The sequence below is a fragment of the Lepidothrix coronata genome, unplaced genomic scaffold, assembly GCF_001604755.1.
Source record: "Lepidothrix coronata isolate B3197 unplaced genomic scaffold, Lepidothrix_coronata-1.0 Scaffold45, whole genome shotgun sequence".
In the NCBI taxonomy this organism is placed as follows: domain Eukaryota; kingdom Metazoa; phylum Chordata; class Aves; order Passeriformes; family Pipridae; genus Lepidothrix; species Lepidothrix coronata.
The window spans coordinates 925,727-951,480 of record NW_016690225.1 but is presented as its reverse complement, the minus strand read 5'-3'; the positions used below and the strand labels follow the sequence as shown (position 1 = coordinate 951,480).

Below are 25,754 nucleotides of genomic sequence, written 5' to 3'. Positions count from 1 at the left end.
CACACCACTCCACTCCACTCACCACATCAAGGGAACCAAGAAATTCCAGTAACCACTAGTTACTGCCCCAATAGAGGCAGCTACAATGTGCACATTTAATGAGCTTAACCTCATATCTAGAAACAAAAGTCCCAAAGAAAGAACTGAGTACATGAGTCCACTTGACCACCACTTCACTTTCCTTTAAAGTCAGGATCACAAAAGCATGTAAAATATATCAAATACTGTGAGAAATAACAAGTGTAAGTTATGAAAAGGAACTAACATATTTCATCAGGAGTCACAGAATTTGCTAGGCAACACTTCCCAGTAGCATACATATGGGACCAGTATTATTCACAAATGTAAGCAATGTTCTTATTTATTTCAGAAAATATGCAACATAGCAAATGAAAGTACCAACATCAGAATTATAACGGTAGGCAAGAAGACAGCCAAGAGAGGGCACTAGGGGGAAAATGCTAGCATGGGAGAGCTACATTAATTTTTATAAGGAACTTAAGAATGCTTCTCTGTTTGGAATATCCAATCCACTCTGAGAGCTTTGACTGTGAGAGCAGGGACAGAGGAAAGGTGATTTCCACAAGGCAAAGCAGGAGTGTCACTTTATACACCTCAGTGTGCGCGGAGCTCAGGCGTGCAGTGCCAGGACAGAGGAGTTTGTAACAGCACAGACGAGGAAGTTGTAAACTGGGATTTACCAGCACCTGACTTTGTGATGGGCTACACAGACCAGCCTTGGGAAAACTTCCTGATGCACACAAGGAAGCCAGAGAGAACAAGGTCCAGGACTTTGAGGAACAGGTACCCCAGGATAAAGCAGGCAACACCACACCTGCACCTCTACTACTCATGCCTTTGAAGGACTTCAGAGTGAGGTTTGTTGGTTTTAGTAAGCTGCTTAGTAAGGGGCTATTAATTAGCTAATAAAGGTTGTCATAGCAGGCCTGACACAGCCAATATATACAGAGGGTCACTGTATAATTTTTAGCTTATTTGAACCATATCTTATATTTAAAACTGCTTATTGATTTCACTTAGACCAGAAATAATTTTATCTTCTGAAGTATATTTAAAATAGATCATGCACTGTCAGCTCTTCCAAAGGAAATTTCTAAAAATGATGGAAAAGCACATGCAGCCCTGTTCAGGACAAACACTAAATCTGTCCCCCTTCTTGGTCTTTACTGGAGAGGAGGAGAGAGGATTGCTGACTGCGCTTTTCCCAAACACTGCAACCTGCAGGGAGGTCAGTGTCCCAGCCATGGGGACAAGCCTTCAAGCTTGTAATTGTGATTTGATAGCAAAATGTGATATGCTGCTCAGCATTAGTATGGCCTGAAGACATCATCTTGGATGGAGAAGGCAGAGATCTTCAAGTGCCCCTTCCCTTCCAGGCACATCCTTCAGGTTTCTCTGATGCCAGCAGAGGAACGGTCCAAAATACTCCAGTAATTCCCATCATGCCAGTGACTGCAGGAGCTCACAGCAAGTTCAGAGAGATGGACAACTCACTGACATCACAGAAAAATGGATTTGTCCCCTTGCAGGTAATTTACAGTTGGCCACAAGCCCCAAAGGAGATAATGTTCACCAGCAATTCAGAGGCAGGGCAAGTGCTGCTATGGCATCCCATGGGGTGTTCTGTTGGTCTCAGGCACCTGGCACACCTCCAGTGGTCACTGATGGAAGGGGAGACTGTCAAACAAAGGGGACTGCAAAATCTGGGAAAAATAACTTGGTGATGCTCTCTCTTCAGCCATCAGTAAAGCATATGTCCCAGCCCAGTATCCTGGGGCATTTGGCTACTTTTCTGACAGAAGCAAGAACATAAAGAAAACGTTGTTTTCTAGTTTTCCATTACAAAAAAAATTGGAACATGGATTCTTTGCTTATAAACAACACAGAGAAGCCAAAAATACAGCTTTTCTTGTAGGCAGTTTTTGATCTTTGAGACTTGAAAATGCCCATACTAGCTCTTTCAAAATTGGGTGATTTTTTTTTTTAAGCACATTTTGCTCAAAGAGTTAATACATTTAAGTCACTCCTTCTGTGGAAGGCTACAGTGAAAAGAACTGAAAATATGATGCTAAAACCTAAAACCCTGCTTACAGCAAGGTGTGTGCTTAGGGATGGCTTTACCAGCTGGCACCTAAAAACTGGGTCTGAGTTCAGTAGCAAAACCTTTCTTGATCAATCATAGCTCAAACAGATGAATTAAAACATTTCCAATATATCAGATGGCTGGTTTTCACCAGGAAGTACACTAATTTGTGAAACCTAGATACAAATAAGCTGAAGTCTGAGCAACTGACAGCTTAAATTTGCACACAGGCAATTAGTCTCATTTTCATAATGACTATATGAATACTAATTCACTATTGCTCAGTATCGTAAATTCTATATTATCTTCTGACTTTCTACTTTTTTTGTTTTATTATACTTTAATCACTTCTTTTAGTTTTTTTTTTTTTTTCCAGTGGAAATATTTAAATTACTATTAAAATTTCTGTGAAATCTAAGGATACTAAAGATGTTGAAAAGTTACTGTTTGGTCTGCAATCTTACCTCTTTCTCCATTCTCCTTTGTGGAACATATATAAATGCTTGGGTGTAATCACAAGTTGTTGCTTATATATACAATCAATTTTTCTAGAAGGTATATAGGTTGAAACAGATTTGTGTTAAAACAATACATGAAAAATCAATCAATTAAAAAGAATAACAGGAAATCCTCTAGATCAAACTACACAGGATTAATAGCCACAGCCAAAGAAACAGTAGTACTGGACAGTTCAAGTAAATTTTCATGGATACATGAAAGTATAGTTTTAAAGGAAATGCACTGAGAAGTTTTTATGGAAGAATATTTCAGTATACCCATCATTCCTTCCTAATGGAGACATCTTCCATGCATATATATTGTTTATTTTTGTAGTTCTTGCAAATCTTTCAGATGATATTTCACCAGTGGTAGTGATTACAAAAGCTGGACATATTTACAAAGGGTGGACAAGGCTGCAAGTTTTTATGTTTTGCTCAAAAAAAAAAGAAAGCAGCAAGACTAATAATCACACTGATGTCTTTCAGAAGCAAATTCACACAGGAAGAGCCTGGCTGCCAAGAATACTTTGCTTCTTGTGCTCTAAAATCAGAAACATAAGAAAAATTTATTCCATTGGTCAGAAGGAACACAGCTTTTGTGGCAAATTTCAGTGTAATAACGATTAAGATATTTCTTTATGGTAACTTGGACCAGCCGCATGAAAGATGTTGAAAAAGAGAGGCAAATTTTATTCATAATTATGTGGAATTATGCAACTGAAATTAGTATTTTTTTCTTGCAGTAAACATCTTCTTGGGTTTTTTTTAATATAAGTTACCCTATTTTATGGGCAATCTTTTTTCCAAGCAAAGAAGAGTACAAACAGAGCCTGGCAGCTACCTCAGCTGAGCCCCTTCTACACATTTTTACATATCAAGGTGCATTATTCAATGCTGATGTCTGTTTATCTATAGTCTGTGCAATTTTATCTTGTAAATATGAAAACATTTAAGCCTGTTAACCTTGCATGATGCAGTTCACAAAATGTGCATGATGCCTCAGGAAAGAGATGTTATGCAGCTTGTTCCTGCCTCTTACATGTAACTGGAACGAGACAACCAAAATAGTCATCCCCTGTACTGCCCTATTAGGATCTCTTCACTGTTATATTCAGACACTTGCATCTATATCCCTGATTATTTGTCTCCTTTTCTTCTGGTGCCAAGCAGTATCACATGCTTCCCTAAACCCCTCCACAACACTCTTCCTTTTTTCCAATGTTAACCTGGGCTTGCTCCTGTGTCTGCTCACTCTTCAGCTGATAGACTGTGTTATGAATTGCAGGAAAACACAAATGTTAACACAGCAAGCTGTACCTAGAGCACTGATTATTCAAGCAGTGAAGCAAAATGTTACGTTTCATTTCCAGGCTGTAACCAGAATGTAAGGCTTCACACATTCTTGTGATTCTCAGGCATCACACTAGTTTGTTAAGTTTCAGTGTCCATGTACATGCTGTGAAGGAACAAATGGACGTTTGTCAGAACATTTTAAACAAGATTCCATCAAGTTAGGAAGCATATCACGAAGATTTTAAAATAATGGAATGCAGTTTAAAGAATTTAATTAATGCAGAGAAAATACTGTATTAAAGGAAGTCTGGAAAAGGCATTTGTTATCTTTCTAGAAATATTAAAAGAAAAATAAAATTTATTACATTACTTGGGAGTGCAACTAAATAGAAGGTTACTCACAAACAGATGCCAGGAAAGCTCTTGAAGAGAATGCCACCTGAATGTGTTAGTTATATAGGAGAAACTTTTCTGTTTTATTGATCAAAGCATTATTCTACAGCCTGTGTCAAGCCTGGCATACACTGCTCTTCTCAGCTTCATATTTTGCTTTTTCTGCATCATTTTTAGAACAGCAATTTTGGAAAGTAAAAAGAAATCAAAGTATCCCAGGGAATTGATCAGAGACCTGACACTGGTTAGCAAAGCAAGTGTGCTGCATAACTTATCCACGACAAAGAGCATTGGAATGACTTCCACCCTGCTCTAAATCATAGGTAAAGTACATATTAAAAATATTAATAAATCAGATGAGACATTTACTAAGGAATACACAGTATCAAAAAGCACCATAAAGAAAAAAGGCATTTTGAAATACAATAATTAAGAAAAAAATGTACATAAAAAAAGATAACTCAAAATGAAACAATATAAAAGAACATTAACTGCACTATAAATGACCTCAAGAATGAACACACATTACTATAAGAGGTATTTTATTGGTGGACATAAGAATAGTTTGACTTATTTCCCTAACCTTTAACAAGTTATTTTAGCTGTAGAGAAACATTTATAGAGGGGAGAAAGAGAAAAACTTTGGTACACATCCAAAATTAATCTATCCATTCTGAATTTGAAAAGAAAAATAACATAACTTCAAAATAATTAATTTAACTATTTAGATCTATTATAATACTTTGGTCATCTATTTCCTTATTTTCAAAGGTCACTATGTGCCTTTGAATTCATAAAGTAATACATAACTTTCTAAATCTCATTACAGTTGAAACCTTGCAGTGTAGATAGTTCAAGTTTTTGTGAGAAAGGTCAGCACAATATAAGAATGCATCACTTTACTAAAGGAGGAATGAGGCTGAAAACTGAGACAAGTTTTTGCCTTTAGAAGTGTCATTTATGTTAAGATTTTTGAGTAGTACATTACAAATTACCATTTAATTATCTACCACTACACAATATCATAACTAATTGCATCCCTTTTCAGCTTCATAAATATTTTGAATAATTTCTTTTGAAATACTTCCCTTGCTATACTCACCTCTTGCATAATGAACAAAAGCTGACATGTATGGACATGGGAGACTCTAAGAATTCAATGTATTTCAGGACTGGAAGCAAAAGTAATGCTGCATTTTCATATTTGCAGCCTTTTCTGCATATAATTCTATAAACTGCAGGACCTTGTGACAAAATTGCTCTGGTCTACAAACTGTAGTAAATTGCAGTTTAAATAAACTGTGTTGTGAAGGAGCTATGCCTGGCCTATGTGTAACATTTTGATTTCTCAATCTACTAAAACTGAGGGAAAAAAAACAGCAATCCTGTTTATCCATTTGGATTGCAGAAAGGAAAATAATAAATTTAAATTTCTGCTAAGCTACTAAGAAAATAATCATTATAGTTATTTTAAAATTATTCTCTTAAATATTGAAGGTATTCTCTTAAATCCAGTAAATTATCTAGCTCTGAAAAATAATTTTGGACATTTGTGGTATAAATACAAGTTATAGTAGCTATTCCTAAATGACACTATTTGTAAACAGACCCTCAAATGAGAGAGATCAAAACCTCGGACTCAAATAAAAATGAAATTATCTGCATAAAATGCATAACAGGAACACTTAATCATAATTTTTTAATTTCTTACCTTTAAGTAAAACATTATGGCATGGATAATCCCAAAATAGCCAAAAACCAGGCCAGATGCTGCATAACAAAGCCACAAGTTGCCATCAAAGAAAAGATCAGTTTCATGTCCTGCAGTCAGAAAGGGCTGGAAACATCAGAAGGGCTTGAAGTCTCCTCCAGAGGGAAGGTGAAGTTCATGTCATTCTTACGAATGGGAGCCCATCGTCTTCCCAGCTAGAGGATATTAATAGTTCTTACTGATACACAACATCTTCTTGCTGTGATGGTTTTCACAGCCCAATTAAAAAAAATTAACATTATTAAGTCTACATACTATTACCTCTACATTGCATTATCATGAGGAAGCCTGGTTAAAGGTATGAAAAAGAATTCAGACAGACACATTCTTTTCAAGACATTTGGTTGTGCTTTTTCATTTCCTTTTCTATCATCAAAAAAGGCCCAGATTCTTCTTGTAGCTTCAACTACGCAGGATTTGAAACACTGCACTATCAAGGGAAGTAAATCAAAGGAATAAAAGCAAGCTTTGTCCTCCTTTCTGCTCATCAGGGAAGATAATTGTTACCAAACTCTAAAACTAAAGAATATATTTGTTCATTTAAGTGAAATCTGCTGTTGCACAGAGGATAAAGGTCGCCTTATACTGATGCTCTTTGGAAAGACTTTCACTCTGCATGAATGAAGCAAAAGTGTTGTCTTTTATCTTACTTGGACTCTGTTTAGACAAATTCGATAGGATAAGAGCGTTTATGCTCTGTAGCTTTACATCCCAATGACTCATTAAGTCGTAAATCAATAAGGAAGTGAAGGTGGAAGATCCTCTGGGTTTTATTATTATAAGAAATAAAAGGAGTAGTAACTACTTGAGATTCTCTCACTACTGTCTGCCATTCAGGGGGGGGGAAAAAGAGGTTAAAAAATAACCTCCCACTCGTGGCAATTGAAGCGATTTGTTCAGGTTATTTTTATAGGCTACTTGTGAAACTGGAAGGCAGGTGTGAAAGCTGGAAACTTCGTTCTACTCCTCACTGCCAATGAAGCACAGAATAATACAATAGCCTTCTTCTATATTTCTGCAGCTGCACGAGCTCTAAAAATGACACAAAAGAGTGAAATGGTTTGGACAAAGTCTCCTTTAAGGCTAAGGCTAAGTTGATTATCCGCATCATTAATAATATCGTGTATGTTTTCTATGAAAAGTCACCAATCTATCCAGTTACGAAAGAAGGAGAATTGCTGGAGACTTTGGAGATATCTTATGGTATGTAATTTGCATAACATTATTAAGGTATTTAAAAGTTTCACATTACAAGTCATACTGTCAAGAAGCAAAGAATCAGAGGAAAGTAATGCAGTTGACCTCCAGTGCAGAAAAATAAATTTCATGTAGGAAATCAATGCATTAGAAAAACCTGGCATGCTAAGGGAAATTAGATTCTGGACAAGCTTAAACAATTAATTTGCATTCTCCCCACACCTTAGGGATTATTGAAATTACAGTATCCCCTAAATGAAAGAAGAAAGATAATAAAAAATATTTTGAATTGTTATTCTCAGTACTGACCTGCTGCGCCTCCAGGGCAATGCAGAGGAGCTGTTCCCTCTGAAAGGCAGCACTTCAGAGGCTGAACACTGCTTGAGCAGCCTCTCAGCTTCCAAGATGAAATATGTATCAGAAACACCTTAAATGACCACTACACAAGAGTGGTGTTCAATTTCTCCCTAACTTTGTGTGTCTTAGTTTTACACTTTCCTAACTGCTTTCAACATCATTATTAAGATTTTACATTTCCTAGAATAAACTTTGACTTGCAAGAACTTTTTGTGTTCAGACTGAGCTCAGGTCAATCTGGCAACCCTAAGATGCTCTTCTTTCCTCGGACATAACAAATTCACTTTTTAAAGAGAATATTTAAGACGGAAGATGCAAAATTGAGAGTGGTGGAAGGATTTTGAGTGGAGAAGAAGCAGCTATGAAGGACCCAAGACAGGGAGATACAGAAAGCCCTGGTTTATACTTTAGTTCTTTCTGCTATTTGTGCATATGTACAGTCTGAATCTCTAAACTACTGATTTCTGTCTTGTTGGATTTATGTATGTATTTGATCATATTTTTGACATGTTCCATTACTGTCAATTTATCTACTTTATCTACACACAGTGGTTGCAGCATCTACTGAAGATAACAGACACTGATTCCCTTTGTGAGATGAAAGTCCTCATCTGTGGTATACCTCATGTATGTCTGCTAACTGCTGATGTATTTTTACTATCAAAAGTGGAAAGTCTTTTTAGATCATGAGAATACATACTTACAGAACCAGAAAAAAATTTAGAGGGCTTAAGGCCAATGCCATATTGGAAGCTATTTGCTGATCATTTTCAAAACTAGCAAGGACAGAGAAATGTGACAAATGTGGAATGAAAATGCATGGAAGATAAGGAAATTTTATGCACAAAAGAAGTATTTAAGAAAGTACAGTGAGAAACAGATAAAAGCAAAGTGAGACCAAATATATATGCATGCGTGGAAACACTGATTGAGAAATCTAACTGCAACGATTTCCATCCTCTCATCATAACGGAGCATGTACTAAATGAATAAACTGCTACTTGACATTTCCTAAATAAATATCATGGGAAGAGTACTTATTTTACTTTAATGAATCATTTTGGCCTCTCCAACAGAAAGTAGATGTGGTGAACTATAATCTGTTCCGGGAAATATAATTCTATAATGGAGATATATACGGACTGAAATATGAGAAGCTGTGGTCTCCAACAGGTCTGCTTTAAAACAGATTCTGATTCATCCATGCCCACTGCTACTTATATTTGATTATAGCTGTTGACATACTGTATCTGCCATGCAAAGAGCTATTTCTTTACTAGAGGTAAGAAAGCCATATGGTTCGTGGATGACTATGAATTTTCTCAAGGCAAACTGAACTAATATGTATATAATTTTTTTACTGTAGCTATAAAAACAAAACTACCCATTTAGCAAACAGAACATTTTCAAATCAACAAGATTTTATATGAAGCCCATATAACACATTTCTAAGAACTGAAAGTCTTGATAGACTAACACTAACTTTCTGCATTAGTGGTCCTCTTGTTCACCATGCATGGTTAGATAAACAAATTCACTGTACTGATTAACTGCAGCAGCAAATAAGACTTGTCTTGTTCATGGATTAGAACCGAAGCAGCTGTTTTTCTTTGTTGCAGATTCAAAGGGCCCCCAAAGGTATACCTCATAAAAAAACGGGGGGTTATTTTAGGGGTTATGTTCTTTTTACTACTAAAACTTCTCATAGATTATCATAGATATACAAGAAAATTGCTTTGACTATGTGTAATTACAAATAGGAAAAAAGTTCTTGCCAAAGGTACGTGTAAAATAACATTTTACCACCTTTGTTAAGGCATACAAAAAGTATTCCAATAATTACTCCATTGTCTGTAATTTAGACAGGCAAAGCTCACAATCGAGCTGAAATTCAGTCATCCAGACTGTGTCCATGAATATTTCCTATTAGAATATTTGCTATTAGAACCCTTTTGTAACTGTGACATGCTGACTGGACCAGGACACGCAATGTTCAGGAGAGCTTGCAGGGGGTACTCCCGGGGCAGGACATTGCCTGGCATTGAGTCACAGTGGAACCTCAATATCCAACCTTTCCTCAGGATCAGGTATGAATTTTGTATTCAGGGATACATTTATCCCATCACATCTACCAATTACTATTGAAGTAACTTGCTTCATATACTGAAATTCATTTAGAATATAATTTCTAGTTTGCCATAATGGACCTTGACATTTTTGTCTTGCTTTGGTAACGTTTTGTTTCAACAGCTTGGCCTTGCCAACAGCATCACCATTAATACTGGTGGGACTTTGGCCTACACAAATGTGAAATCCCGATCCCATTAAGTCATTAGGAACATTACCCTGGATTTGTCTTGGATTTGACTGTGTGGTTTTACGTGGTACATGGACAAAACACAGTCTCCTCAACACCTCTGTCAAGAGCAGTCTATGTTTCCTGGTTGTTTAATGCTAGTTTAAAGGACTTATGACTTCACTCTAAGTGTAACTTCAACTTGCACCAGAAATTTGAATTCATTTCAGAGGGACTAGAAATTCTAAAAAGTTAACAAAGAAGTATGCCTTATACTGTTCTAGTGCAAACTAGATATATGAGTAACTAAATGCAAATAGCACTTTATAGTACTAAAACGAAAAGCTAAAAATAATCTAAATTAGAATCAATGAATTTATTTGATAATCCTAGTTTTTAGTTCATGTGTAACTGAACAAAGGCATAATAAATGCATTCTTTAACTTAGGGATATTATGTCAGATCACAGAGGGTCTGCCTAAAGCACTCAGAATTAAATCTCCAATGCATAACACTATAATTCATAAAACTATTAAACATTGTCTGAGTCCATTTTAACCACATACCAGACATTTTGAAAAGCATGCAAAATGATGGGGGAGGGAACAACCTTTCAAATATAAATTATAAGATCTGGTTGGCACTGTAAAAATAGCTACACACAGTAAAATTAAAACTTGCAGTTTTGAAAGAAGGTGTTTTGTGCAAACCATCTGGAAATGACTTGAAAGTATTGCTATACTGCTGAAAGCACAGAAATATAAAACTTGCTGCTCTTCCTATTTTACCTGTTTTCCAGATAAAACACAAAGATGAAAATGCAACTAATCACAAACATGAAAGGCTGATGATACCTCAAACACATCCGCATTATAAAATAGTACCATCCCCTGCTCTACCCCAGAGTTGCTTTTTAAAACATCCAGTACAACCAGAATGCTCCCTTGACACATCCCAGAGTAAAAAGCATTCAGTTACTAAGACCCCACACGACATTTCTCTATCGTCTGCACTTGGATCTGCACTCAGTCACGTTGAGGTGCCCCTTGCTTGTCGCAGGATGCCCACTTCCAGTCATCTACTACTTAATGGCTAGAGGTATCTAGTGTTGAAAATAGTGCTCCGCTTGTGATGCTACCCTGAAGCAGAGAGAAATAGTCACAAACACTCCAGCACTGAGAAGGGCACTTGAGTTTCACAGCCTTGTTCTTGGGCTCACACCACCTAGAGTGACAGGAACACTTGGTCACCTTCTCAGGGCTTTAATTTGGAAGAGATTCAACTATCACCTGCTCCCAAGGCACATTAAGCCTGTGTAAGCCTGTGCCGTAAAGAAGCACAGTCGGAAACAAGCAATAGATTGTCACTGCAAATTAGAAACCTTCATAAGTTTGAGGGAAGTTGAGGCCGAAGCACTTATATACGGATTTATGGCTAAACGCCAAGCTGTACAGCACTGGCACCGCTGGTAGAACTGGGGCACCAGCAGCGGCAGGAACTAGGTTACGAAGGCGACAGAAAGCGGGGCCGTAAGAGAAAGCCCCTTTTCTGCACTTCCTGCTGGCTGGAGGGCTCTCCCCGCTCCCCTCCCCCGGACCGACCCGCACCGGCCCCACCGCATCGCACCGGACCGGGCCGGCGGGGACCACCCGCCCGAGGTGGCGGCTTTGCCGGTTCCGCTCCGGGAGGCGAGGCGGGCTGGGGCTCGCTGCGCTCTCGTATGATGCAGGGTCATCGTTTCATTTCTACGGCAGACGGTGTTTCAAAGGACCGCGAAGACGCTCAGCCAACCTGCCCGCGAACGCCGCCCTCCCCGCGGCGAGAGCCACCGGCGATCGCCCCTGTGACCGAGGGCAGCGCGGCAGATGCGCCCGGCGCCCACCCCCGCGCTCGGGCTGCGCGCCCGCGGGCTCCTCCAGCCGCGCCGAGCCCCCCGCACCGCGGCGAGGCGGACGGGCGGGGAACGGGCGGGACGCACCTCGAAGGACTGGGACAAACCGGGAGGAGCAGCGCGGCCCCTCCGACGTACCCGCACCCTCCCCGGCGCGGCGGCCGGGAAAGGACGGGGGGAGCGGTGCGGGCGGCGGTCCGCCGGCAGCCCCGGCTGCCCGACTCCTCCTCGCGGGGCAGCCCCGAGGATCCTGCGCTGACAAAATTTAAATCGCTGCCGGTACTGCGGTTCCTCGGGCGGCATCCCCCAGTCCCGCCGCCCCCCTCGCCAGACCGGCCGCACGGAGGGTCCGTACGCCGTCCCTCCCCCGTCACCCCGCTCCGACACCGGGCACCCCGCCGCGCAGCCGTCCTGCCTGGGCTGTGCCGAGGCGAGACCCCCACCCGCCACGGCGACCCCCGCCCGGCCAGCGCGTCGCCGGAAAGCACCGGGGAGGGGGATAACAGCCCCACCGACGGCGCGGCCGGCGCACCCTCGCCCCGCCGCCCGGGATCCCGTGCCCGACGGTGGCGGTGCCCGCGCGGACCCGCGGCACCCGCACCCCCGGCTCCCGCCACTGCCTGGGCGGAGGCGCCCCGCGGGCAGCCCGGCGCGCCCGCCGCCCCGACGGCGGCCCCTTCCCTTCCCGTCCCGTGCCCTCCCTCCCTACCTTTTTCAGCGCTGACATTCTAGTGCATTATTAACGCGGCGGGTGCGGGCTGCGGCGGGTCGGGGCTGAGGAGGCGCCGGGGGGCCGCTCCCCGCGCGCCCCCCAACCCGCGCGCCCCGCGCGCACCCCCGCCCTCGCTCCCGCGCGCGCGGCAGGGGCGCCCCCGCCGGCTCTGCGCAGCCGCGCGCCCCCTGCCGGAACCCGCGCGCATTGCGCCGGGCGAGAGGGGGCGGGGCCACCCGCAGCGCTGGCACGCCCCTGACGCAGCATCCGCCAATGGCGCCGCGCCGGTGCCCTGACGGACAGGCTCGGCGGCCAACGAGAAGGAAGGCTGGCAGGGGCTGCGGGGGGCGGGGCGGGCGGCTCGGCTGGGCCGCGGGGCCATGGCAGAGAGCAGGAGGGAAGGTGAGGCCGCGCTGAGGGGGCGGAGGGGTCGGGGCTGCCGCGCTGCGCCCGGGGCTGGGCACGGAGGGAGCCGGGGAGCGGTGGTGGCGGCAGCCCTGGGCGCGGCTGCCCTCGGCCCGGGCGCGTTCTGGAGCGGGAGCGGGCGGTGGGAAGCCGGGAGAGCCCGGCAGGGGGAAGGCCGGGGCGGTGGGTGCGCGGAGCCTCCGGGTCTGAGCACTCCCGAGCTCCTGCCCCGCACCCGCCGTGCCACGGAGGGTCCTGCTGCCGCCTGTTCCTGCCTGGAGCGCGGGGGAGAAGTAGCAAATAAAAATTGCTTTTTAATCACAAAGTATTTTAAGATAATACCTTTTTTCTCAGTATGCACATGCGTGTGTGCTTACTTGCTGTTAGTGACCATTTAACTTGGCTTATTTAAAGTGAATCAGCTCAGTTCTGAAATAACTATGGTACTGTGCTTGCAAAGAATAAAATAAAAGCCTTCTGCTTATCCAAGCAAAACTTCAGTCCATTCGGTTTATCTTTATGTTTTAGAAGACATGGCTTTGCTCAGGAAGAATGCAATAATAAAAATGTTCTGTAAGTGATATTTCTTTCTTAAGGGGGATTGAGTAGAGCTGGATGCTCATCCTGTGGCTGGCTTTTGCGTTTTCAGACAGTTCCAGCATCCTGAAACTGGAATCCTTCATGCGAGGATAACAACTTGAGAGTGAGACAGATCAGCTAGAGTTAGTGATTGAGCAATTTGCTGACTGTCACTAGTGATACTTTGAAGGAAATATAAATACAAAGTAGTGTTCTCTGTGTTTTAGATGCAGCTTTCTTGTGATAAATGGAGGAGTAGCTGTTTTGCTTCGAGACTTTGGGGATGTGAATTACAAATTGATGTCTTCTGGAAGAAGGTTAGAGATTGGGAAGAGTGAGTTCATGCACTTGTAAATGAATGCATGGCTCTAGAGCTGAAAACGAGGGATCCAAATTCTAAAGCACTCAAATTGTGTAAAACCAAAGGTAAAATAAAGAACCACTTGTTTTGGTAGTGTGGCAGAGAAAGATGAAGTGGTCATGCTGAGTGACTGTCTTTACTGTGTAAAGTTAGAAATCATGCATGTTTTGTTCAGCAACTCTAAGGAGTGATGACTTAAGATTGGGAAGAAAATACAGTGAGAAATACAAGGATGCCACATGCTCACCCAGGAGGAAATAACGCAATTGGGAGAGTTTACAGCATGATCTGATCAGCCTCTGCAGCTGATAGCATATATGAAAACTATTGGATTTCTATTGTGTGAAACTGTATACATTTTTTTAAAAAACCGAAAAAGAAGATTTAGATGCTTCTCTTTAAGGTTGGTTTTGCTCCTGTCTGTAAAAGTAGGTTGAAGATGCTGAAGACAGACTTCTGTCTGCATTACAAGTGAACAATGAAGCTTTTTATTTTGTACTGGGCCATAATACAGAATAAATGGGATGGTCAGCAGCTTGGAGGTGGTGGGTCTGATTGTCAGTGAGAAGAAAATAGCAGAAAGCCATAGTGCAAGCACTTCATTCTACTAGAAAGAGTGGGGCAGGTCTAACTGAGAAAGTGCATTTTTTTGAGTTTTGGGGTGCTTTTTGTTTTTTAGTTGGTTATGTACCAATAATTCATAACAGGGCTAAAGGTACAACTGTTATCATAATATGTATTACCAACAAGATGACTATTCTGTCCGGAACAGCTGAGTGCATAATTTGTAGCTGTTAAACATCATTAGTTGCATCTTTAAAGTCATGATTCTTGAAAGTTTGTGCCACCCCAAAGCAACACTGTCATGGAGGGTTGTATATAGACTGAAGAGCAGAGTTAAGGTATTGATGTAGGTGAGGTGTACATTGTCGACTATAACTGCAAGTAAGAAGTGATACAAAAGTTAGTGTGATGATCTAGGGGTACTACAGGACACTTCCTATTTGAGAGATTAAACTGGAAAGCAAATCTGGCTGATTAATAGTTGTCAGTAACAAATGGTTTTAAGTAGAGTATTGCTTCGAGGACTGCTATTCCACCTCTTTGTGATGAATCAGATGGCTTGGGGCAGGATTGTTATGGGGGTTAAAATGAGATTGCAGTTCCTTAGTTTGGGGGGTTAGTTGGCCACATCAGATATTAAACAGCTTAATTCTTGCAGAAAAACACAACATTATTTTCATTCTTGTAATTGTTTCAAAGCAACGTGTCTCTCAATAGAGATATGGAGGGGTTTGAAATACTTTTTTATTTTTGTTTTTTAAACTCAACATAATTTTTTAGAAAATAGTTTGAGGTTTTACTGGAAAAAAAGATCAGCACCTTTTTTTTAAGGTCAATGTCTTTATTCACATATGCTTATCAGTAAGGGAAATATTAATTAGAAATGGAGTTTAATGCCTGACACTATTTTTTTCTTCTGGGAGAGCCTGCTCCCCCTAAACAATTGGGGTGTTGGTTTCAGTGACCAAAGATTTATTACAGCTTACCAAGATATAAATTTTATTTCTATTGTAGTTGAATAAATCACAACTACCTGTTTTTTGTGATTAAATGTAGGAGTTGCACTGGAGTAAAACTACTTGACTGTGCCATTAAAACCTGTTATGGAGGGAGGAAAAGAAAATGTTTAGCCCTTTTTGTTGCTGACTTCAGTGTTGTGCCAGGATGAGAAAGGCCAACATGATAATGAAAGAAGCAGAGATTATACATCCACTGGCTTTCTGTTTTGAAAGTCTGTGAGAGGAGCTCATGCTCACAGAGCACGTGCAGAGCTACACATAATGTGGTCCTGAGGGTTCTGTGTTTTGTGTGCATGGTTGTTTTTGGGTTTTTAGGGGATGGAGAGTGTTAGTTTAAGGTTGGTTTCTTTTTAGAAATTTTACTTTGTAACAATTCTTACCTACTTTGCAGTGAGATAGGGTAGTCCACAAGTGATAGATGGGACTCTGTTTGCATGCTAGGATATATTTAAGAACAGGTGTATGTTGAGTGAGAAAATTCACTTTTATATCACTTGGTTGAGATAAAGACAGTTTAATACGTAAAACAAAATCTGTACAAGCAAAGCAGAAGAAGGAGATAATTCACTACTTCCCACGGGCAGGCAGGTGTTCAGTTATCCCCAGGAAAGCAGGGCTCCATCACATGCAACAATGACTTGGAAAGACAAGCATCATCACACTGAATATCTCCTCCCTCTTCCCCCCAGCTTTATATGCCGAGTATGACAACGTATGGTTTGGAATATTCCTTTGGTCAGTTGGGGTCGCTGTCCCAGATGTGTCTCCTCCCAATTTCTTGTGCACTCCCAGCCTCCTCTCTGTCTTGATGGGATGTTTGGTATAATACTGATTTTTGTTATATGTATATGTGGGGACACTTGCAGAAGTTGCTGGATATTATGTTGAAATCAAATACTGAAATCACAGCAAACGGTGATATATATTTACTCCTTGAAGAAGGCTAGGTAGAAGTTCAGTTGTATTTATATTTTGTATAATATAAACATATGAAGATTCCTTTTAAATAACACTTAATAATAATCTTGTTGGACTTTTGTCTATGCTCAGTGATACAGCACCTGCCAGTTTCATGGTTTGTTTTTTAAATCCTGGTATACTGAACTTCATTTTATCTTTCTTCCTCTCCTCATATGAAACTGTCTCTTTAAAATTTGCGGTTTTTTTCTCTTCGGTAATCTGAACTCTGAATGAGTTGGTTTTTTTGTGTTTGGCCCAAGACATGGTGGGCCCTCCCGGCTGCCAGGGCACACTGCTCACACAGTCTCGTGCAACTATGGTTTACAGATGGCCCAGCTCTGAGTAGCCAGTGTTATTACTACTACTAACAATAATAATCACCAAAGTTGAGATTTAGTAAAGGTGTGTGAGATATCTTTGGCTCTTTTGAGTGAGATCTGTTTGATTGTGACAGGTAAAAACAAGATAATGGTGCAGTATGAGAAATATATTTTTAGGCTGTGTGGAAGATGATAGGCTCCACAAATTGAAATAACAGTGAAGATGCTCTGTTTTTCCAGGACTCCCGGGACTGCAGTAGCAGTACACATTTTACACGGTTTCACTACAAGGCAGATGGGGTACAAAATCCTGATGTTCTCATTGTGCTTATGTAGCTTCTTATCATCTGTGTCATGTCAAGTTTATTAGATGTCTAGATTGCTTGTGGCTGCAATTAAGGTGGCCTACTGAGAGATCTCTAAAACCTTTGTTGAGACAAGATGGCACAATCTATTAGTCAGATTCTTATTGAACTACGCAGTCATGTAGAATTTGCTGACAGATGTAACACCAGTCTTACTGATTTGAAACTGCAGTTTGATACAGAGATCGTGCTTGGTGAACCTGAATCAGTTTCTTCTAAGCTAAGAAGAGAAAATAAATGTCTGCTTTATGTAGTGAATAACTTCCTGGTTTGTATCTGCAATTGCTATGAAATGTGTTGGTCTGGATGCACACTGGTCAATTTTGGAGTGGTAAATCACTGTCCCATTGTGATAACTGCTTAATTTAGGTGAATACATAAATGTGGGGTATGTAATCACTATATTCTTTTATTTTCCTACCTTTGAATCCTGCTGATGTGTGCTATATACTTAAATATAGTTGTTCAAAAGTTGCCTCAAAGATAGGGGAATTATATATTGCTGAGTTTTGAATAACCAAGTGGGTTTCCATGTTTTATAAAAATTAGTGCTAAGTAAAAAGATAAATAGAACCACATTTTATCAACTACTATCTTAGAGCACAAAACTGGAGTTTTTTTCCTCTGTGGTTCTTGAACCTGTAAGAAATAATAAGGCAGGAGTAAAAATTTGGCAATTAGCATCTGATTTTAATGTCTGATGGGTTGTTGAACACTACTAGATACTGTTTCAGTGAGAATAATCTCAGTGTCTTGAGACAAACCTTGATATTGTGAAGTTAGTATTACACACTAGATTTAAAATGGTAGTATCTAAGCTTCTTGTGCAGCTCCCCATGATGTTTTGGTTAACAACCATACAAGATGTAGACAGCTGATACCTAGTAGTTCAGGCACAGAATTCATATGACCTTAGATACAACTAAATCCTTCTATCACTCCTCAACGTCAGCTGACCCAGGTGATAAGAGCCTGTGGGAGAAATGGGATGAACAATCTTTGTTCAAAAAAAGTGATCTCTTGAAGGCAGATAGTTGAAAGTAAGGTGTATGAGGCTGAGGCTGCCTTCCAGATCAAGAGACTTCAGAATCAAGGTTTCTAACTTGCAGGGAGATCTTCGCAGGAAACGTAATATAGATGAGACTGTGTAATATAGGGTTCCGTAATATACTAAGAAAAAGGTGCAAGGCTGAAAAAACTCGGGATTTTCAAATGTGAGTAGCAAACATGCTGTGAGTGTTTTATGCCAAAGGTGATTAAGCACTGGAAAAAAAACCCTGCTATGAACTACTGAGTTCCTCCATTTATTGAAGGACCTCTAGAGTCTTTTGAAGTATATTAACAGTATTGAGACAGAACTTGTTGAGTCTGAGTAGGTAGGTGTGTAAAACTGCTCCTTCCAGTCATTCAGACAAGAGAGCATAGTGCTTTTTCTGGCCTTAAGTTGCAAGTGAATTCCACACTGAAATTTGAAGCTGAAAAATGACTTGGTGTCTTCCTCAAGAAAGGATGCCATAGAATAACAGTGCTATTTGGAAATAAGGACTATAAATTCATAGATAGAGTCAGTTAAGTCTGAAGGATGAAGACTAAAGGTGTTGTAAATGATCTGCAGAATGGCATCCTCTTTGACCAAACACAAGATCTTGTAAGATGTTAGCTTCTGTGTTTGTCTTCAAGAACCTTTTTCAAGAGACAGTTAGCTTCAGCCTGACTTTTCTGCTGCATATCTTGCAGTCCTTGCTTTTATTGTTTTTATGTCCTTTAGCTACTGTTATAAGAGCCTGTTATCGTAGCTTCGCCTGCAGGATAAGGACTGCTTGCAGACTGGGAACCCAAAGCAAAATACTGTCAAATTGGAGATTTTCCATTCCTCTGTGCACAAAAACTGTACGTTCACCACAGCTAGAATTCTGTATATTTCACTGTTTTTTCCCCCTCACTTGAAAAAATCAATTTTGTTATTCTCATAACAGTGCTACAGTGCTTTGCTTTGGTTTGCACTCACTATCCGTGGTGAAATGGAATTACATCACTCTTGGCAAAACTGACCTTGCTCGTTGCAGGAATGTTACATTTTCTGTTTCTTCCTCCCAACCTGAACAAGAGCATCCCTTCTTAGGTACTAGATACACCCTTACAATGACCTGAACTGTTGGGCTATGCACGATGTAATTGCATGTCACTGCATCATTCTTTTCTGCATATCCCTGTGTAGCTTGAATGGTTTTGGAAATGGGAAAGTCATATAAAAATGAGGGGGAGTGGGAAAACAATACCCTGTTAAGGTACCATAGAATGTTTTGTTGTAGTTAATTACTCTCTTTCTTCTTTGGCTTTAATCTGTTGGTAGTTGCTGAACTGGTATCCCAAGTCTGGGAATCCCAAATATTCTCTGCAGCTAAGTGATCTCTACTCAAAGGGGTTTGAACTTAATGTTTAAATAGCCACTCATTTCCCTTGGGGCTAGAATGTGTTGTGTGCTTGCACACACATCCAGGTTCTCTTGACTTAATTCAAGCCTCTGGTCTCTACCATTTCTAGCAATGGTTTGGGGTTTTTGAGCTTTCAGCTGATTCCTTTTTGGTTTTACTTGTGCGGTTTTGGCTGTGGGATTTTGTGGTTGGAGGTTTTGGTTTTGTCCGAGAGCGATGTGTGTGTGGCTTTTCTTGTATTGTGAAATTCAGGTCAAGGTTAATAAATTTAATTACTCTTGGAGATCCTGTGTATTGATTTCCATTTACTGTAACAGGAGCTTGTACTCACTGCACGGTCATCTGTTCTGAGTACATCTTGGACACCCAGAGGTTCATGGGCAGAATTGGTGTTTTGTGTACACGAGGTCTCTGGAGCAGTGTCTGATCTGTAGGCAGAGTATGATACCTTGCATTCCATTAGGCATCATAACTACAAACCAAATTTTGCCCCAGTATCTGAAGTACAAATTAGATGCCTTTGTCTTTTTGAGGCTTACAGAGCCATGACCCAAGAATCACTGTGTTAGCCCAAACAAATACAGAATGAAGACTTTTGTTCATCAGTTTGGCCAGCTGAGCCACTCCTTCAGAAAGAATCCAGAAGACCTGAACTATAAAACTCCATCCTGAACAGTTAAAGGACAAGTAAGCTTTGTGGGGAATGGTTTATTGGAATGGATAGTAGCTCCTAGCCTGAAGTTATCATCAGTCTTTCACCTGTTAGTTGGTAAGAATGGCAGTCTGGATAATATTTTCTGTATGTAGCAGTCTCTTAAAATGCTTTTACACTCTGTTGCTCTCGGTCCTGATAAATGTAGGCATATCTTTTTCAAGAGTCACTCTTTTTCAAGCGGTCCCCTTGAGCATCTCTGGTCAAGGAGTTGACTGTCCAGCCCTGATCCAGGCAATGATTTAGATGAGGGCATTGAGTCCAACATCAGCAAATTTGCAGATGACACTAAGTTAGGGGGGAGTGTCAATCAGCTGGAAGGCAGGAGGGCTCTGCAGAGAGACCTGGACAGGCTGGAGACTTGGACTGATTCCAGCAAGATGAGGTTCAACAAGGCCAAGTGCCGGGTCCTCCACTTTGGCCACAACAACCCCATGCAGCGCTACGGGCTGGGGACAGAGTGCCTGGAGAACAGCCAGACAGAGAGGGACCTGGGAGTTTGTATTGACAGGAAGCTGAACATGAGCCAGCCGTGTGCCCAGGTGACCAAGAGGGCCAATGGCTGGATCAGGAACAGCGTGACCAGCAGGTCCAGGGAAGTGATTCTTCCCCTGTATTCAGTGCTGGTGAGGCCACACCTGGAGTACTGTGTCCAGTTCTGGACCCCTCAGTTCAGGAAGGATATTGAGGTGCTGGAGCAGGTCCAGAGAAGAGCAACAAGGCTGGTGAAGGGACTTGAGCACGAGTCCTGTGAGGAGAGGCTGAGGGAACTGGGGTTGTTCAGCCTGGAGAAGAGGAGGCTCAGGGGAGACCTCATCACTCTCTACAACTCCCTGAAAGGAGGTTGTAGCCAGGTGGGGGTTGGTCTCTTCTCCCAGGCAGCTATCAGTAAGACAAGAGGGTGTGGTCTTAAGCTGTGCCAGGGGAGTTTTAGGTTAGATATGAGAAAGAAATTCTTTACGGAGAGAGTAATCAGGCATTGGAATGGGCTGCCCAGAGAGGTGGTGGATTCTCCGTCCCTGGAGGTTTTTAAGATGAGACTGGATGTGGCATCAGTGCCATGGTCTAGTAACCACAGCAGTAGTGGATCAAGGGTTGGACTTGATGATCTCAGAGGTCCCTTCCAACCCAGCTGATTCTATGATTCTATGATTCTATGATTGTTATACCCAACTAGGCAAGGCCCTAAGCAGTCTGCTCTAGTTGATCCTACTCTGAGCATTAGGATCAGACTAGATGATGACCGGAGATCCCTTCCAACCTTAATGGTTTTGTGATTTTTATGACCATTCTGTAAAGTAACTGTCCTGTCGTGACCTTCATAGGAGATATGGTACTTGCGTAATAAAAAGAGACTTCAAGGATTTAAATCCATTTGAATATTGGACAGTAATTCTGCAAGAGATGAACTGAACATTTTAATGAAGCCTTGTCCATATGTTCTGCGTGTGGATTATCATTCTGTCTCCTCTTTCTGTCCTCTTCCGTTCTGCTGTACTATCTTTTCTTCTGCTTTAGCAAAAATAGCATATTAGCACATCTTACATGGGATGATTTCAGAAGAAATTCCTGATTCTTCCATTTTTGGAAAGCTGTTTGTAGGAGACAGAGAGAGAGAGAGAGAGACACCAAGTAGGACAACTTTCAAGCTTCACAGAGTTCTAATGTGTTCAGTGCTCTTGATGCCATTTATTTTGTTCTTGCTGCCCAACTTCAACTTGAGTAGGCAGGAGGCAACCAACTGAGAAACATGGTAGGGGTACTTACAGTATGTATGGCAAGTAGCCAAAAGTATGTGACGAGCAGTCTCCATAGAAATGTTTTTGAGGAAACTGTTGCCTCCTACACTCAGCTGGACAGGAACTCTTCTGATGTTGTTCAGAACTTAATTTGTTTAGTTATTCAGCATGCTTTTTTGTACAGTCTCTAGTCTTAACTGAGTTGTAAGTCATGCTAAGTCATGTTGTCAGCCTCAGGAGAACATTCATAAATCTGCGGTGCTATCCAGTGTGTGTTTGTGGATAGTCTGCTAATGTACATAATATGAATTAAATCAAGGCATCAGTTTAATACAGAGATGCCAAAAATGCATTTATTTGAAGGAGTCTCTTTACTCTTCTTGCAAAATTGTAATAGAAAGATCATGGATGTTCACAGTTTGTATCAGTAGCCAGTACATGTTCTGCACTGTATTTCTTGGACTTACACTTTGCTGTATTTATGTGATGTCAGGCTGCAGAGTCCTGGTGCTTTTTCAGTTCTCTGATGTATTTGTACTTAACTATTTCCAGACGTGTTGTCAAGAATTAGCCATAGAACTAGCTTGGTACCTATTGCAGCTTGTTCTCATGTCTGAAAATACTGGCTTTTTTTTGTCACAGAGTAATTTCTGTAAAGATACGTGTTCTGATTTTGCTTCAGCTCATTGCACAGTAGGAATATTCAGTGCTTTCAGTTACAGGCTCAGTATTTTGATAGGGTTGCATGTTTTCAGCTGGAAATTGATTTTTTTTTTTTTGCTTTTAAAATTAAATTTAAAGCTTAATCAGAATAGAAAGACCACATAAACCTCTACAAGTCCTCCATCAGTTATGCTGACTGGAAAACAACAGCAACAAATAACCATATGGTTATTAACTTGGCTATCCTATGCATATGATGAGAGCAAGTCTTACTCCATTTTGAAACTCTAATAGGTAGCAGATATCTGGTAGCAGATATTTTTGCTTGAATTTTCTTTATTGCTAATTTTCTGGTAAGAGGTAGTTATTTTTAAGAGTCTAAGTAATTCTTACAAAGTGGACTGATCTCTGATACTGTATAGTGCCAAAGACATCAGGTTAAGAAGAGTTTTTGACTAGGGAAGAACTGCTCTATAGCATCAAGCAAGACCAACCTCCTGTTGTTAAGGCAGTGCTCATGGATATCACATGATACCTTTTTTAAGTAATTGCAGCAATAAAACCCTGAAGGGAGAGCTTCCTCTGTCATCTGAAAAATATTTTGTTAGCTCTGAGACTCTTAACTGCAAAGCACAGTGCTGCTTTGGAGCATGTAAAGCTGCTGACTCTGGAAGGGTAGGTATTCCTCAGAGCCTAATTTCCTTGTTCACTAATACACAGGACCAGTTTATTCAAAAAGTTTTGGGCTGCAGGCATATTTTTATTTTTCATTCTGGCTGGAATATCCTTAGGATTCCAAATAGTTCAAACTAAATCAGTCAGTTTTTTCAGCGCTTTCTGATGATTCTGTGTTCTCCTGAGGAAGGGGTACTGCTGGGATACATTGCTTCCCACTGTCTGCAGAAGGCTTGAAATACATCAGGTTCCGAAAGAGGACCTTGTCATGCCTAGGAGTCACCACTGCTCACTTCCATTCTGTTGTGATTATTGGGAATTACTGGTTATCTTAAGAGATGACTTGTGTCAGTGCTGAGCTGCGCTGACACAGGTGAGTGAACTTTGCAGGCAGTGAAGAACTCTCTCTGCACCTAGCTGCTTCTCCCAGTGTCTGCTGAAAACTCCAGCCATATGGATACTGCTCTGGTGAAGTAAATCCATCACTGTTACTGATCTAGATTTTTCTTTCTGAGAAAAAGATTTTTATGAAAGAATACTCTCCTTGATATTCATACCCTCCAAAGGCAGGCACTGTTTCAGCTTCCTTTCTCAGGCAGAGGTATTCAAGATGGGGAGAGTTCCCCATGGGAATGAGAAGGAACGAGTGTATCATGACAGGTCTCATCTTGCTTTCTGAAGCAATGCTAATGTGTGTATGAGTAAAGTCCCCCTATTTTAAAAAAGGAAAGGAAAAAGAGTGATGTAATTTGGAGAGGGGGGGCAGACAGTGGGGATAACTGAACAGATGACTAGAGAAATCAGATTTCAAGATGGGGAGCATAAAATCAACTGTAGCTATGAGGAGGCTGGCTCTTCTCAGCAGACTTGTAGATAATATGTTTCCATAGATTCATTAGTATGTCAATAATAATTTGCTTTGAAAGAACAGCTTCCTTGGTACAAATGCTCGAATGTTAATTAGTGTACTAGTTATGGCTGTGCTAGAGTTAATTTTCTTCATAACAGCTCCTGTGGTGCTGTGTTTTCTGTATTTGTGGTGAAAAGAGTGTTGATAACACGGGGATGTTTTCGTTATTGCTGAGCAGTGCTTACACGGAGTCAAGGCCTTTTCTGCTGCTCGCCCCACCCCAGCGAGGAGGCTGGGAGTGTGTAAGGAGTTGGGAGGGGACACAGCTGGGACAGCTGACCCCAACTGACCCTAGGGGTATCCCTCACCATATGACATCATGCTCAGCATATAAAGCTGGGGGAAGAAGGAGGAAGGGAGGGATGTTCAGAGTGATGGTGTTTGTCTTCCCAAGTCAACTTAGCTCATGGTGGAGCCCTGCTTTCCTGGGGATGACTGAACACCTGCCTGCAAATGGGAGTTGGTGAATGAATTCCTTGGTTTGCTTGTGTGTATGACTTTTGCTTTACCTGTTAAACTGTCTTTACCTCAACCCATGAGTGGTCTCCAATCTGTCTTTCTGATTCTTTCACCCATTCCATGTGGGGGGAGTGAGTGAACAGCTGTAGGGGGACTTGCTGCCTATCAGCGTTAAACCACGGCATTTAGTAACGGCTCTACTGGAGTTCAGTAAAATGCTGTAGTGTTAGTAACAGCACTTGGGGAAAGGATCCAGGATAAACCACTTGGATAACTTGCTTTAGAGTCAGAGATCTGCAAAGAGCAATTTACTTTGTCTTATTGCACTGCTTATTTCTGTCTGATTTCTCTAGTTGAGGGCAATTGTGGATTTTTGTCTTTCTAGCTGTAGAGTAACCTGGCAAGGGAACCTTATGAAAAGAAAACACAGAGTCACTTGTTTGTGTCTATCTTTCTAGGAACAATAGTCTTAACCCATAACAAAGCATTCTAACCCATAGTTAGGCATTTACATGACAGATGAAGCATAGTTGCCAAGGCATATGTGGAGGTACAGTTTGTCTATCAAAGACTTGATGTTCAAGGATGAAGGTGATTTTTTTTAAGTTGTGAAGTAATTTATTCATGAGCTATGTGATGATAATGTGTTTCAGCTAAGCTGCAGTAGGAACTGTTCTTACAACAATATAAGTCATTTTCTCTTGGCAGAAGTATTTATTATGAATCTGTACCAAGTTGCTTGTATAGTGTCTAAAAAATGTTTATTAAATTTAAAGTTGGAGTTTAGATAAGATGTTTTTCTCCAAATCTATCTTTTCTCACCCCCCCCATCCCACAATATCTTCTTGATCATGTAGAATTCATGAAACTAGGGATTTTTTTGCAATAGATAAAAACTTTCTAATATTACTTTATATTTTAGTATAACATGTCTTCTAAAGTGATTGAAATATACACGTACCCGTAAGATGTTTTTGTTGATGGGTGGATTATTTGCATCTATTTCTGTAATCAAATGATGCTTGTATTTGAGTAACTAGTAGCAGACTGTCAGTGTCATCAGAAAGAGACCCA

The 25,754-nt window shown here is 41.1% G+C and overlaps 2 protein-coding genes across 3 annotated transcripts in view; one reads left to right on the top strand and one right to left on the bottom strand.

The window, feature by feature from the left end:
• The window catches only part of DLGAP2 (DLG associated protein 2), a 455,132-nt gene extending 442,520 nt beyond the window's left edge, over positions 1 to 12,612 (bottom strand). The window contains exon 1 of the mRNA XM_017814543.1: positions 12,512 to 12,612. Within this exon, the coding sequence (XP_017670032.1) occupies positions 12,512 to 12,529 (18 nt within the window). The 5' untranslated portion in view covers positions 12,530 to 12,612. The remainder of the gene's footprint in view (positions 1 to 12,511) is intronic.
• Positions 12,613 to 12,816: 204 nt separating this feature from the next.
• The window catches only part of ERICH1 (glutamate rich 1), a 66,160-nt gene continuing 53,222 nt past the window's right edge, over positions 12,817 to 25,754 (top strand). The window contains exon 1 of one of the 2 annotated variants that reach the window (XM_017814583.1): positions 12,817 to 12,916. In XM_017814583.1, coding sequence (XP_017670072.1) covers positions 12,895 to 12,916 — 22 coding nt within the window. In that variant the 5' untranslated portion in view covers positions 12,817 to 12,894. Of the gene's footprint in view, positions 12,917 to 25,088; positions 25,272 to 25,754 lie in introns of those variants that run through there. The other variant, XM_017814582.1, reaches the window with a different exon arrangement.